General features: G+C 41.8%; 2 protein-coding genes across 6 annotated transcripts in view; one reads left to right on the forward strand and one right to left on the reverse strand.

Moving 5' to 3' along the window:
* LOC309625687 (uncharacterized protein) overlaps window positions 1-16,412 on the forward strand; it is a 201,306-nt gene that overhangs the window by 103,606 nt on the left and 81,288 nt on the right. The gene's annotated exons all lie outside the window — the stretch shown is intronic.
* ITGA8 (integrin subunit alpha 8) overlaps window positions 13,594-16,412 on the reverse strand; it is a 183,133-nt gene continuing 180,314 nt past the window's right edge. Inside the window, exon 30 of the mRNA XM_082385316.1 lies at window positions 13,594-16,406. Within this exon, the coding sequence (XP_082241442.1) occupies window positions 16,320-16,406 (87 nt within the window). The 3' untranslated portion in view covers window positions 13,594-16,319. The remainder of the gene's footprint in view (window positions 16,407-16,412) is intronic.

Below are 16,412 nucleotides of genomic sequence, written 5' to 3' on the forward strand. Positions count from 1 at the left end.
TTATACTAACATCATGTTGTGTAGCCCAAGAGGTGTTTCTCCCTCTTCTGCAGGGAACCCTCCTCTAGTGTATACCGGGGAGAATTGTCCTAGGATTATCTCCAGACCTGGCATGTGACTGGGTGGGGCGAGGAGAAGCTCTTCCCTGCTCCCAGGTCACCACGGTCCCTCCCACCACCGGTGACTCCTAGCCAGGCACGCCCCCCCCCCCCCACCGTGGGATGCTGCTCGTTCCACACAAGCTGCAGTGGGGGTGAGAGTTAGGGTGTGCCACGCCTCCCTTTGTTCTCCCTGCACCTTCATCCTCCAGGGGAGCTGCATAGCACCGCCGTTGAGAGTGGCCTCTGGTTTCCTGCGAGCTCGTCCTGCTCTCAGATGAGCTACTTCCGTTATTACATACGTTATTTCCCTCGAGTCTGCAGGTTGGCGGGAGGTCAGCTGATCCACACTGGGCTTGGATGGGGGTGGCTCTGCTCCTCGTGTCTCTTGCCCTCCGCCTGGGACGGGGAGATTAACCCCGGCATGTCCTTCTCGTGCGAAGGCTGAGTTAATGGCGTGCAAGCTGTATCATGCACGGGTGTTTTCAGGCCTCTGCCAGCTGCCCATCCGGTAACATCCCAGGGGCCAGGTGTCACAGGGTGAACTCAGAATCACAGGTAGAGAAGGATAGGGGGCCTTGAAGCCATGTGGCAAGGAGCACAGATAAAGGGCAGAGTGAAGAACTGGGACCATTAGTGCAGTCTGCCATTGAAGGGCGGGTCTAATCCCACTGAGATGGGGTCCCTGAAAGGCACTGCCGTGGAGGAGGAAAGGAAGTGATCAACTTCACGTTGATCGTTACTTTCCCATTGTCCACGAGAAGAGCACCCGTGATGTGAAGTTCCTTATAGGGATTCCTGTTTCCTTCCCTGCTCCCCCGTCCGCAGTTCCGTCCCTCAACAAAGCTCCCCTGTTCTCCACGTTGCCAGTCTCGGTCTACCTCACTGGAGCTTCCCTTTCTCACTCGCTGGACCTCCGCGTGGCGCCCATCCCGCTCCACAGCACTACGTTTCCCCACATCTGAGCATCCAGACTGGAGGAGTGAACCTTAGGATGCTTTCCGGTAGCTTCTGGGTCTCCATGTGCGGCTACCTTCCAGGTTGTCCGCCAGCGTGCCTTGTAGACTGTCCTGTCTGCCCACACACACTCACACACACACCCCTTACTACTCCTAAGGATAAATATGACTTCTTGAAGACAGTGTGACCCCAGCACTCAAAGAGAAAGTAAAACACCTTCTGTATCAGTCTCTTCCTACCCACCCCAAATGAAGTGCTGTCTGTCCCACAACATTGGGCAAAACATTGTCATTACGTTTCCTTGATGAAAAGTCCAAGCCACAAAAGACCATGGTCTTTCCCCCCACTCTCTGTTCAACTGGAGGTGAGTTAGGAGAGATTCAGTCTTCTAATTGTGCAGATAGCCTCTTGAATAAAAAATAATGTACAGTCTTTCAACGTCATATAACTTCAGTTACATATGAACAAACCTTGCTGCTAAGGCAGTTAGCAGGTCTCCTAGGTTGAGGATGAAATGGGAAATCTATTTGCTAGGGGTTAATCCTTCATTACCTCTGGTTTCCAAAAGATGAAGACAAAATATGAGAGTAGTCTCCTAAGCAGTGAGATCGGTGGACAGCAATTGTTTGAAGTCTTGGCAGAATATTATATGAGGCCACAGTTTCCTGAAATAAAACTGAAAAAGTCTAGATTTTTTGATCTGGAAAATTAAGTTTATTCTGTCATTTAGGTTTCTAACCAGTAGCTTTTTGGGGTGAAGAAAACTATTTAAAATACACTGTCCTCAAACTCTGAAATCCCTGTGGTTTGGGAGTCAGCTTCAATCTTGGTAAATGACCTAAAAAAGGAGTTTCTCTATCCATATATTCTGAGAATTAAAATAGCATATATCTAGCTTTAGGGGTTGAAAGATGTTAAGAATATTTCATCATTTGCATGAATCTAAATAGAGTTCAGAAAGTAGAAGGGGACAAAAGTTCTGTGGTTCTGATTCCCAACTCTCTGTAAACTAGGTGGAGTCAGCTTTGTACTTTTATGCCTAGAAGCCCTTGTTTTTTAATTCTCTGGTTCTGGGAGAATTTGAAAAGGATCCCCAAGGTCATGAAAAACCATTTTAATCCCATTTTCTTAAATGGTTTCTTCTCTGCTTTCAGCATGGAATAGTTACTCTCAACTTGTTGAAAATGGCAGGTTGTACGGTCCTGGCCTCTGGAGTCGGGCAGACCTGGCTTTGAATGTCAGTTCTGCCACCAGCTATGGTGTAAACTGTCAAGCTACTTACCCTTCAACCTCAGTTCATCACAAAACAGGAATAACCCTAGAATCTGCCTCATAAGGTGGCTGTGAGGATTAACTGAAAAAGAAATGCATGTAAAGCACTTGGCTGACAACTTGACACAGACTAAATGCTTAATGCATTCCAATTTTTATCGTTATGATTACTTTTATTATTCCATCCTCAACTCCTTCCTGCTTCTACTTCCTCATAATAATCCTTCAGATACTTACAGTCGGGTAATATTTTCCCCCAGACATTGTCTTCTCCAGGTTAAACAACCCCAAGGCCCTCAACTGTTCCTCACATGGAAAGCTTGAGATGCCTGTTCCTCTAGGTGTCTCTCAGTAATGAGATACGGAGACTACAGCTGATGCCTGGAGCCTGTCGACTAGGATAAACTCCTCGAGCTGAGTGGGGTGAAGGGCCACTGGCCAAAAGGAAATAGTCAGTGTCTTTCACCTGGTGTGGAAGGCATTCCACATGTCAGTGGGTGGGAGTTCCCGGATAAGGACCGGGAAAGATGATGGTGGGAAGAGCAGATAAGGCGGAGCAGGAGAAAGAGGTTTGCTTCCTGGGCTGTGACTCTGCCTGTTGGCCAGCCTGTGAGGCCAGACCAGTGTCCAGAAAGGGACACATCATCTGTCTGTGGCACTGAGGGACCTGCCTTTTTTGGGGTTGGGGGGTTAAATTCCTTCCTACCATCAAGTGTGTGGCCCAGGGAATGCTAGTGACCCTTGTTTCATTTTCGTGGTTCTGTTCATCCATTATGGTAGCTGTTTTTCTCAGCTCTGGGTCCTTGCAGATCTAAGCCATGCTCTCCCTGTGCTGGAGAGTGGGGGTGGGGAACAAGCCCTACAGCCCCAAGACAGGGACTTTCTTCAGCTCCCCACTAACTCGGTGATCAGCAGCCTCTAGTTTCCAACTGGTGAGGAGTCTCCTCTCTCATATCACAAAACGCACGTTTATCCATCGAGTCCACGAGAATAAGATGATTATTTCAAGGGAGAAGAAGAGAGAATGAGAATGTGGGTGGCGGTAAGAAATCGAAGAGCAGAACAGATGAGTAAATTATATAAAAATGCAGTTGTCTTAATCTTCTAATATGTGCGTGAAGGCAGTAAGCGAGGGAAGGCATCCAAACGTTTATGAGTCGTCTTATGTACTCAGCAACACTCGTGTATCACCTGAGTGAAGAGAAATCAAAAGACTCATAGAAAGATACTCTCTTTAAACTCCTCAGCCTTTTCCTTGATTCAAATGTATTTCATCATCTTGGGTTCACTTGTCAAACAGTTCTACTCAATAGAAACTTACGAAGGGGGATGTGATGAATTGAATTGTATCCTCCCCCAAAGATATGGTGAAGTCCTAACCGGACTCAGAATGTGACCAGATTTGGAGATGGGGTCTTTACAGAGGTAAACAAGTTAAATGAGGTCATTAGGTTGGAGCCTAATCCAATATGCCTGGTGTCCTTATAAAAAGGGGAAACACGGACACAGACACAGAGAGAAGATGACATGAGACAGGCAGGGAGGACGCCATGTGAAGGGGGAGGAGTGGAGTGATGCCTTTACAAACCAAGGAATGCTTGAGATTACCAGAAGCTACAGAAGAGGCATGGAAGCAATCCCTTCCTAGCGCCTTTGGAGGAACATGGCCCTGCTGACACCTTGGTTTGGGCTTCTGGTCTGGAGAACTCTGTGACAACAAATTTCTGTTGTTTTAGGCCACCCAATTTGTGGTACTTTGTGATGGAAGCCCTAGGAAACTAATATAGAGGCGATACACAGAGTTTTCAAAAATTAAAAGTTTTTATAGAAATAAAAATTGTTCAACTTGCTCATACACTAAAGTCGATTCAGTGACTGAAAGTTGAAATCTCAAAATTAAAAACCAGGGCGGTCCATTGTTACTGCATAAAAAAATTCCAACCTAAAAATTGGACAGCAGGACAATCTTCTGATGACTTCGTTTTTCCTACAAAACAGTGCACTGTCAAAATGAGCAAAAGCACAGATATATTAAGAACATCCCTACTATGTCATATCATGGCACGTATAGAAGTTAAAGTCAAGACATTTTATTGTCAAGAGGTGCTCATCTCAGGCTACGTTTCCATATGGATTTTGGTCAACGACTCTAAATAACAGAGAACTTATAAATAATTCCAAAAGGCAGTGTGTCAGGCAGATGGTTTTTGGGGTCAAGGTGGGGGAGAGTTTAACATGGCAAGCAGAGTGGTGCCATATGTACTCTGGCTGTTCTGAACTAGCCATTGACTTAAGCATCACTGGGGAGGGAGGGGCATTCTTTGGATTTTACTTAGATCTAAATGAGTTTAAAATTTCAATGCTTTAAATGTTGCATGCTAAAGAAATCAACCTTTTATTTTTTAAAATTGTTTTTAACATCTTTATTGGGGTATAATTGCTTTACAATGATGTGTTAGTTTCTGCTGTGTAACAAAGTGAATCAGCTATATGTATACATATATCCCCATATCCCCTCTTTCTTGTGTCTCCCTCCCACCCTCCCTATCCCACCCTTCTAGGGGATCACAAAGCACCAAGCTGATCTCCCTGTGCTATGTGGCTGCTTCCCACTAGCTATCTATTTTACATTTGGTAGTGTATATATGTCCATGCTACTCTCTCACTTCGTCCCAGCTTACCCTTCCCCCTCCCCTTGTCCTCAAGTCCATTCTCTATGTCTGCGTCTTTATTCCTGTCCTGCCCCTAGGTTCATCAGAACCTTTTTTTTTTTTAAGATTCCATATATATGTGTTAGCATATGGTATTTGTTTTTCTCTTTCAGACTTACTTCACTCTGTATTACAGACTGTTTGTCCATCCACCTCACTACAAATAACTCAATTTCGTTTCTTTTTATGGCTGAGTGAGATTCCATTGTACATATGTACCACATCTTCTTTATCCATTCGTCTGTCAATGGACACCTAGGTTGCTTCCTAGTCCTGGCTATTGTAAATAGAGCTGCAATGAACATTGTGGTACATGTCTCTTTTTGAATTATGGTTTTCTCAGTGTATATGCCCAGTAGTGGGATTGCTGGGTCATATGGTAGTTCTATTCTTAGCTTTTTAAGGAATCTCCATACTGTTCTCCATAGTGGCTGTGTCAATTTACATTCCCACCAACAGTGCAAGAGGGTTCTCTTTTCTCCACACCCTCTCCAACATTTATTGTTTGTAGATTTTTTGATGATGGCCATTCTGACTGCTGTGAGGTGATACCTCATTGTAGTTTTGATTTGCATTTGTCTAATGATTAGTGATGTTGAGTATCCTTTCATGTGTTTGTTGGCAATCTGTATATCTTCTTTGGAGAAATGTCTATTTAGGTCTTCTGCCCATTTTTGGATTGGGTTGTTTGTTTATATGATATTGAGCTGCATGAGCTGCTTGTATATTTTGGAGATTAATCTTTTGTCAGTTGCTTCGTTTGCAAATATTTTCTCCCATTCTGAAGGTTGTCTTTTTGTCTTGTTTATGGTTTCCTTTGCTGTGCAAAAGCTTTTAAGTTTCATTAGGTCCCATTTGTTTATTTTTGTTTTTATTTCCATTTATCTAGGAGATGGGTCAAAAAGGATCTTGCTGTGATTTATGTCATAGAGTGTTCTGCCTGTGTTTTCCTCTAAGAGTTTGATAGTGTCTGGCCTTACATTTAGGTCTTTAATCCATTTTGAGTTTATTTTTGTGTATGGTGTTAGGGAGTGTTCTAATTTCATTCTGTTACATGTAGCTGTCCAGTTTTTCCAGCACCACTTATTGAAGATGCTGTCTTTTCTCCATTGTATATTCATGCCTCCTTTATCAAAGATAAGGTGACCATATGTGCATGGGTTTATCTCTGGGCTTTCTATCCTGTTCCATTGATCTATATTTCTGTTTTTGCCCCAGTACCATACTGTCTTGATTACTGTAGCTTTGTAGTATAGTCTGAGGTCAGGGAGCCTGATTCCTCCAGCTCTGTTTTTCTTTCTCAAGATTGCTTTGGCTATTCGGGGTCTTTTGTGTTTCCATACAAACGGTGAAATTTTTCATTCTAGTTCTGTGAAAAATGCCATTGGTAGTTTGATAGGGATTGCATTGAATCTGTAGATTGCTTTGGATAATATAGTCATTTTCACAATGTTGATTCTTCCAATCCAAGAACATGGTATATCTCTCCATCTGTTTGTATCATCTTTAATTTCTTTCATCAGTGTCTTATAGTTTTTTGCATACAGGTCTTTTGTCTCCCTAGGTAGGTTTATTCCTAGGTATTGTATTCTTTTTGTTGCAGTGGTAAATGGGAGTGTTTCCTTAATTTCTCTTTCAGATTTTTCATCATTCGTGTATAGGAATGCAAGAGATTTCCGTGCATTAATTTTGTGTCCTGCTACTTTACCAAATTCATTGATTAGCTCTAGTTGTTTTCTGGTAGCCTCTTTAGGATTCTCTATGTATAGTATCATGTCATCTGCAAACGTGACAGTTTTACTTCTTTTCTGATTAGGATTCCTTTTATTTCTTTTTCTTCTCTTATTGCCATGGCTAAAACTTCCACAGCTATGTTGAATAATAGTGGTGAGGGTGGGCAACCTTGTCTTGTTCCTGATCTTAGAGGATAAGGTTTCACTTTTTCACCATTGAGAACGATGTCGGCTGTGGGTTTGTCATCTATGGCCTTTACTATGTTGAGGTTGGTTCCCTCTATGCCTACTTTATGGAGAATTTTTTTTTTTAATCATAAATGGGTGCTGAATTTTGTCAAAAGCTTTTTCTGCATCTATTGAGATGATCATATGGTTTTTATCCTTCAGTTTGTTAATATGGTGTATCACATTGATTGATTTGCGTATATTGAAGAATACTTGCATTCCTGGGATAAACCCCACTTAATTATGGTGTATGATTGTTTGGATTAATGTGCTGTTGGATTCTGTTTGCTAGTATTTTGTGGAGGATTTTTGCATCTATGTTCATCAGTGATATTGGCCTGTAGTTTTCTTTCTTTGTGACATCTTTGTCTGGTTTCGCTATCAGGGTGATGGTGGCCTCGTAGAATGAGTTTGGGAGTGTTCCTCCCTCTGCTATATTTTGGAAGAGTTGGAGAAGGATAGGTATTAGCTCTTCTCTAAATGCTTGATAGAATTTGCCTGTGAAGCCCGCTGGTCCTGGGCTTTTGTTTGTTGTAAGATTTTTAATCATAGTCTCAATTTCAGTGCTTGTGATTGGTCTGTTTCTATTTTCTGTTTCTTCCTGGTTCAGTCTCAGAAGGTTGTGCTTTTCTAAGAAATTGTCCATTTCTTCCAGGTTGTCCATTTTACTGGCATAGAGTTGCTTGTAGTAATCTCTCATGATCATTTGCATTTCTGCAGTGTCAGTTGTTACTTCTCCTTTTTCATTTCTAATTCTGTTGATTTGAGTCTTCTCCCTTTTTTTCTTGATGAGTCTGGCTAATGGTTTATCAACTTTGTTTATCTTCTCAAAGAAACAGCTATTCGTTTTATTGATCTTTGCTATTGTTTCTTTCATTTCTTTTTCATTTACTTCTGATCCGATCTTTATGATTTCTTTCCTTCTGCTAATTTTGGGGGTTTTTCGTTCTTCTTTCTCTAATTGCTTTAGCTGTAAGGTTAGGTTGTTTATTTGAGATGTTTCTTGTTTCTTGAGGTAGGACTGTATTGCTAAAAACTTCCCTCTTAGAACTGCTTTTGTTGCATCCCATAGGTTTTGGGTCATCGTGTTTTCATTGTCATTTGTTTCTAGGTTTTTTATTTCTTCAGTGATCTCTTGGTTATTTAGTAGCGTGTTGTTTAGCCTCCATGTGTTTGTATTTTTTACAGTTTTTTTCCTGTAAATGATATCCAATCTCATAGCATTGTGGTCGGAAATGATACTTGATATGATTTCAGTATTCTTAAATTTACCAAGGCTTGATTTCTGACCCAAATCTGATCTATCCTGGAGAATGTTCCATCAGCACTTGAGAGGAAAGTGTATTCTGTTGTTTTTGGATGGAATGTCCTATAAATATCAATTAAGTCCATCTTGTTTAATGTATCATTTAAAGCTTGTGTTTCCTTATTTATTTTCATTTTGGTTGATCTATCCATTGGTGAAAGTGGGGTGTTGAAGTCCCCTACTATGATTGTGTTACTGTCGATTTCCCCTTTTATGGCTGTTAGCATTTACCTTATTGTATTGAGGTGCTCTTATGTTGGGTGCATAAATATTTACAATTGCTCTATCTTCTTCTTGGATTGATCCCTTGAGCATTATGTAGTGTCCTTCTTTGTCTCCTGTGAGCCTTTATTTTAAAGTCTATTTTGTCTGATATGAGAATTGTTATTCCAGCTTTCTTTTGATTTCCATTTGCATGGAATATCTTTTTCCATCCCCTGGCTTTCAGTCTGTATGTTTCCCTAGGTCTGAAGTGGGTCTCTTGTAGACAGCAGATATACAGGTCTTGTTTTTGTATTCATTCAGCCAGTCTATGTCTTTTGGTTGGAGCATTTAATCCACTTACATTTAAGGTAATTATCAATATGTATGTTCCTATTGCCATTTTCTTAATTGTTTTGGGTTTGTTTTTGTAGGTCTTTTCCTTCTCTTGTGTCTCCTGCCTAGAGAAGTTCCTTTAGCATTTGTTGTAAAGCTGGTTTGGTGGTGCTGAATTCTCTTAGCTTTTGCTTGTCTGTAAAGGTTTTAATTTCTCCATCGAATCTGAATGAGATCCTTGCTGTGTAGAGTAATGTTGGTTGTAGGTTTTTCCCTTTCATCACTTTAAATATGTCCTGCCACTCCCTTCTGGCTTGCAGAGTTTCTGCTGAAAGATCAGCTGTTAACCTTATGGGGATTCCCTTGTATGTTATTTGTTGCTTTTCCCTTGCTGCTTTCAATATTTTTTCTTTGTATATATTTTTTGATAGTTTGTTTAATATGTGTCTTGGTGTGTTTCTCCTTGGATTTATCCTGTATGGGACTCTCTGTGCTTCCTGGACTTGATTGACTATTTCCTTTCCCATGTTAGGGAGTTTTCAACTATAATCTCTTCATATATTTTCTCAGGCTCTTTCTTTTTCTCTTCTTCTTCTGGGACCCCTATAATTCGAATGTTAGTGTGTTTAATGTCGTCCCAGAGGTCTCTGAGACTGTCCTTGATTCTTTTCATTCTTTTTTCTTTATTCTTCTCTGTGGCAGTTATTTCCACTATTTTATTTTCCATGTCAGTTATCCGTCCTTCTGCCTCAGTTATTCTGCTATTGATTCCTTCTAGAGAATTTTTAATTTCATTTATTGTGTTGTTCATCATTGTTTGTTTGCTCTTTAGTTCTTCTAGGTCCTTGTTAAATGTTTCTTGCATTTTCTCCATTCTATTTTCAAGATTTTGGATCATGTTTACTATCATTACTCTGAATTCTTTTTCCGGTAGACTGCCTACCTCCTCCTCATTTGTTTGGTCTGGTGAGTTTTTTCCTTGCTCCTTCATCTGCTGCGTATTTCTGTGTCTTCTCATTTTGCTTAACTTAACTGTGTTTGGGGTCTGCTTTTCGCAGGCTGCAGGTTTGTAGTTCCCGTTGTTTTTGGTGTCTGCCCCCAGTGGGTGAGGTTTGTTCCATGGCTTGTGTAGGTTCCTGATGGAGGGGACTATTGCCTGTGTTCTGGTGGGTGGGGCTGGATCTTGTATTTCTGGTGTGCAGGGCCATGTCTGGTGGTGTGTTTTGGGTTGCCTGTGAACTCAGTATGATTTTAGGCAGCCTGTCTGCTAATGGGTGGGGTTGTGTTCCTGTGTTGCTAGTTGTTTGGCATGGGGCCTCCAGCACTCGAGCTTGCTGGTTGTTGGGTGGAGCTGGGTCTTAGTGTTGAGACGCAGATCTCTGTGAGAGCTCTCACTGATTGACATTACGTGGGGCCGGAAGATCTCTGGTGGTCCAATGTCCTGAACTTGCCTCTCCCCTCTCAGAGGCTCAGGCCTGACACCAGGCCTGAGCACCAAGACCCTGTCAGCCACACGGCTCAAAAATGAAGGGAGGGGGTGTCCCTGGTGGTGCAGTGGTTGAGAGTCTGCCTGCCAATGCAGGGGACATGGGTTCGAGCCCTGGTCGGGAAAGATCCCACGTGCCGTGGAGCAACTGGGCCCGTGAGCCATAATTACTGAGCCTGCACGTCTGGAGCCTGTGCTCTGCAACAAGAGAAGCCGCGATAGTGAGAGGCCCGCACACCGCGATGAAGAGTGGCCCCCGCTTGCTGCAACTAGAGAAAGCCCTCGCACAGAAACGAAGACCCAACACAACCATAAATAAATAAAAGAAAAAAATATGCAAAACCTTTAAAAAAAAAAAAAATGAAGGGAGGGCTTCCCTGGTGGCGCAGTGGTTGAGAATCTGCCTGCCAATGCAGGGGACATGGGTTTGAGCCCTGGTCTGGGAAGATCCCACATGCCGCGGAGCAACTAGGAGGCCCGTGAGCCACAACTACTGAGCCTGCGCATCTGGAGCCTGTGCTCCGCAACAAGAGAGGCCACGACAGTGAGAGGCCTGCGCACCGCGATGAAGAGTGGCCCCCGCTTGCCGCAACTAGAGAAAGCCCTCGCACAGAAACGCAGACCCAACACAGCCAAAAATAAAAAAATATTTAAAAAATTAATTAATTAAAATAATAAGAAAAAAAAAGAAAAAATGAAGGGAGAGCTCCTCTGCTGCCCTGCGCCTAGTGGGTGGGCCCAGGTGAGGCAAGAGGAGGCCCAGGCCCGGTGCACGGGACGCCTGGTTCCACACCACCGTTTCCGCATGTTGTTTGGCAGCAACAGACTGAGCCGGCTCCTCCAGATCAGGTGGTGGGTGGCGAGAAGGGAGAGGACAGTGAGGAAGGATGCAAGCTTAGAAGGCCAGAAATCAGCTTTTAATGTCATCAGAATTCTGAAGGAGAAAATCTGCTGTATGTGGGGAAAAGAACATTAGGCCCTAGGGAGGTACTGTGTTGGTATTCATGGATAGCAACCAAAGGTGTTCATGTTTTGGTTCTTCCTGAGGTCACCAGGGTGCTGTGTCTTATAAAGGTAACCTGTGTGTGTCACCTTTCACAGAGGAAGTGTGCAACTCTGGAGGGAATTCTACCTTTTCTCAGAATTCTCCAAGGAGTGATCCTTATCTTATTTTGCCCACTCTAGGCACCCAGATCTCAACTCAACCTTTAGAAAGTTTTGATGCTGTTCAGCGTCTGCATATAAAATGGCTGGAAGTGACAAAGGTATCAACAGAATTTGGTGAGAAGGCTGAGCTCTCGTTGCATACATACAACTACAAAGCACTTTACTACTCTACAAGACACGACAAGACTTCTTTCATTTCCCCCACTATGAGCATGCGCAGGCTCTAACTGGTGGGGCTAGCCCATTACGGATTATTCGGGTGCGCTGCGGGGAAGTCTTGCCCCACTCAGCTAGTTTGTACTGGGATGGCATGTTGATTTTCAGCACCAATATTCCTGAATCTTATTTCCTTTTAAGTTTTTTCATCTGGGATACGTAGGCACCTCTGGACCACCCTGAGTTTTTAGATATGTCTAGGCTTTAAAGTGTGAGTGAATATACAGTATGAAGTGAAGGATTCATCCTAGTGCTTGCTTTTGGCTATAAGAAAAGCATCCAGGCACTGGGTTCTTTTCACTGGAATTCATGAATACCAGAGAAGTGGCAACTATTTAAATACCTTTATGAGCAATAAATTGGTCTATATTGAATGGCTGATAAATATTAGAACTCAAAATTAAATGTGTACATTAAATGTACCAAATTCCAGTGAAATACAAATTGAAATAAAGTAATATTTGAAAATAATTACCAAAATATTTTAAAATGCTGACAGAATTATGAAGGAAATGGTATTTTAGGTTAATGCAAGTTGATCTAGTCCTCTTAAGAAACATATATTATCAAGAACTACAAAAATCTTCATATACTTTAACCAAACCACCTCACTCTTTTGAAGTTCACTCATTGAAATAACTAAAATAATGAAAAAGAAGCCTCATGTATGAAAGTATTCAATTTCATGCTATTCTTAATATGTGAATCTGTGAACAAATATTTCCAATAAGAGGGTTGGTTAAACAAATGATGATCTGCTAATTGGATCAAACATTGGGTAACTATTATAACAACACTGTGTGAACACTATAAATAGGATAAAAAAATGTGTGTACCTCCAAGCTTTATAATGGGAGCAGATTACAGAAGTACATATTTCCCATGATTATTACTGTGCACATATGTATATTCATTCATTCACTTTAGAACGTTTTTTGAGCACTGACTATATAACAGATGTTGGTGCTAGGTGTAGGAAACACAAAGGTGAAAGATATTCCTGCTCACACAGAGGGCCGGCCCAGCTGGAAAACAGTCATGAGAACAAATGGAAAAGTGTAGTCATTCACAAAATGCCATTGGAGAACAGGAGGAGCCTTTAAGTTGGCCGAAGACTCGAAGAAGGCTTCATAAAAAAGCAAAGATTTTTATATGGACAAAATTTGACAGCAACGTAGAGAAAAGAAATCAGTTGTATGAAAGTGTAGGTATTAGAAATGACTCACACCTTTTCAAACATATGTATTGAGATTTAATTCACATACCATAAAATTCAATGATTTAAAGCCTACAATCCAGTCCTTCTTAGTTTATTCATGCAAACATCACCACAATCTAAGTTTAGAACATGTTCATCATCCCAAAGAAGGGTCATGTTCTCGCTCTTTCAAATCTCTTCCAATGTTAAATGTTTCTGTAGTAAAGAATCAATGCGTGGGACCTCCCTGGTGGCACAGTTGTTAGAAGTCCACCTGCCAATGCAGGGGACACGGATTTGAGCTCTGGTCTGGGAAGATCCCACATGCCGCAGAGCAACTACTGAGCCCGTGAGCCACAATTACTGAGCCTGCACTCTAGAGCCTGCGTGCCACAACTACTGAGCCCGTGTGCCACAACTACTGAAGCCTGTGCCCCTGGAGCCCGTGCTCTGCCACAGAAGAGGCCACCACCATGAGAAGCCCGCGCACTGCAACAGGGAGTAGCCCCTGCTCGCCTCAACTAGAGAAAGCCCGCACAGCAACGAAGACCCAACGCAGCCCAAAATAAATAAATAAATTTATTAAAAAAAAAATGAAGGTGTAAAGACAGAAACCTTTGATGTCTGCCATTGTGGGAAAGCTTCATGTTGCTTGCAAAACAAACCACAAATATGTCATCATGTCTTTAATTTTTACTTTTATTAGTGACAAGGTAAATAGGTACATGAAAATCTTCACAGATGTCTACACATGTATTTAAATAAAGCAAGAGTTGAGTTCAAAGAGTGGGGCTTCAGTGGCGACTGGTCCATGTTGTTTACTTAGTGTATAAAAATCTCCAAGTTTATAAAACTTGATTTGCCCATTTCTTTTCCCATTCTTAAAAGCTAGCTGCAAGTATTTCAAAAGGCATATCTAAAATATAGATAGATTCTAAGAGAAGCACGGCACATTATGAATGACGAAAGTGATTGGCTTTACGTGATGAGAAGCAGATTCACTCAGTGCACTGTTAGAATATTCTCCATGCGGGGGGATGCTCAAGAACGCACCTGACCTCAGTGTGCGTTGATGGCCGGCTGTGAACTGCCTGCAGGTGGCAGCGCCTGTCCTTCTAGACGGGGACCACTCTTGGCTGAGACTGTGAGCCTGGAGCTTGCCTCTGAAGTCCTCATACCTGCTCTGTTCTGGATCCAGCCTTGCTCCTGGCACCTCGAGTCTCCTCCAGGTGTCTGTATGCCCTGGCTCATAGGGTCCCAGACCTAAGAGTTCCTTCTCAAAGGTTAGCTTAAAAGGCAATAGGTGTGTTTCCTCAGGGATCTTTTATGACCAAAGACCTTGAGGAGCTATTCTCTCTTGGCCAGAAGTCAGGCATAACGAGAAGAGTTGGGGCTTTATTTGGGGGAAGAGAGACCCATCTCTGTGATATGATTGGAGAGACATCCCTCCAATCATCTTACAGAAACGGCCACCTCCCTGTACGACCAATTCTACCCAGAGGCTGAGGCTGGTGTGGGACCCTCCAACTCTTTGAAACATGTGCAGTTCTCACCCAGTCAGCCGCACACACTGGGAGCCAGACTTCGGTTCCTGACAGCTTGAAACCACTACCATGACAGAATTTAACTCACAAGCAGGCAGAATATGAACTGTTCAGTGTATTCGTCCGTGTGCCTTTCATTTGGTTTCCAAAGAAGTTGCGCAGCTGTAGCCAAATGGCTCCTCTCCAGGTTAAGGCATGACCGAAAATTTAGTGTCTGTGAGTCTGGCTTATCTTTCAAATCAAGTGTGATTGTTGAAATAGGGATATAAATTTTCCAACTGCTTCATAAACTTAAGGATTTGGGTCTGCTGGTTCTATCATACTTAATATTCAGGATATTAATTTAAAAAATTACTAATGCCAGTGTAAACATGCTTTTGATACATAGGTCTATAAAATATTGCACATAAATATAAAATTTGTTCAGTATCTCTTCATAATAGTTTTTCATTATCATAAAAAGGATACAAACTTGGGCAGACTATATAAATTTGGCTGGACAATTTTACTTGAAAAATGATACTGTTACACATGATTATGGATTATTTACAAGAGTTTTAAACATAAAGTTTCTGTGATGGTTAAATTAAAGACAATGGGAAAATAGCTTAAGTAAAAATTATTTTCCAAAGTCATGTACTATAAAGATTAGCAGTAAAAATGAATAGTAAAGTGGGAATAGGCAATTCTAAATAAAATCCCTAGGAACCTGTTTTCTAGGTTCATCTCACATCTGCCTAACTTTATGTTTCCTCCTATTTATGTTTAACATGTCTTTTCTGTGAATATAAGTTTGAGGTATAGTAGAAAAAAATAGGTGTTTAATACCAAGCTAAATGTTGGCATTGCCTCTTGTAGATATTAAAAATAATATGTTTACCCAAATTATTAAATTGCTTTTTTATTAATGGACTCTAGAAATTTTACCATTACTTTTAAGCACCACCTAGGGTCAAGAGTCCCTGGAAATTTGTATATTGCTAATTAAGTCAACGGAAAGAAGATTTTTTTTTTTTGTAAAAGGAAATACAAATGCAACTTTTTGCAAAGCTAAATTAAGCAGATGTGAGTCCCTGGAAAGTGTGAATAAAAGTAATTTCAGGTAGAAGGCAGCAAGGTGTTAAGTGAAACAGTCTTCGTATACCAATTTGCTTTTCTTTAACGCTGTCTAAATCCTGACTAAGTTCTGTTAAATGATATATTCTGCACAAACTGGATATCTCGGAAGGAAATCTAGTGAGTGATTTTGAAAACCAGCGAACCAAATCTTAATTTCCAAATCCTCTAGAATATCAGCCTAGAGCCATGGAAAATAAATAAATAAATCGTTATCCTCACTTACAAAGATGATCTTTGCCATTTCCAAAGTACTTTCACAGTCCCAACAGCATAGGCTGGTCTCCCTGAGCAGTAACGTCATTAGAAATGTTTCTTTTCCAGAGGGAGGTGTCAAATATTCCGTTGGATACAGTAGTGTCGGAAGGTTTGGTCCTAGTTCACCTTCTAAAGTCTATCCTAATTCAGACATTGCGTCTTTGAGACTTCAGTTGGATTTATCTGGAAAGCAACCTCACGTTCCCATACCCATTTCAAAGTGTCTGCCAAATACGGAAGGACTCAAGCCAAAGACATCTTCCACGATTGTCCATTGTTTCTGCAGCGTCGAGGATGCTTCCTTCCCCAAAAGGGTCACTGGGATCCGAGGCAACTTCTCCAAAGCACAGTGTAGACAAGGTGATACCATGGCCTTTCCATTTCTTAGGACACTGGCAGGTACAGGAAAACCTTGGTTGAACCCTCCTGATCCTTCTTTTCTTTGAACTGGGCCAGTGTCGGAGTTTGTTTGGTCTTTGGTTTTCCTCTTCACGCCTCAGCGGTTTTCTCATTGGTCAGCCGTTCCCTGTCGTTCATATCATCCTGGGGGGGTCTTGCTCGGTCAAAGAATCCGCACTACAA

Source organism: Balaenoptera borealis, assembly GCF_965194805.1.
Source record: "Balaenoptera borealis genome assembly, chromosome: 3".
Lineage (NCBI taxonomy): Eukaryota > Metazoa > Chordata > Mammalia > Artiodactyla > Balaenopteridae > Balaenoptera > Balaenoptera borealis.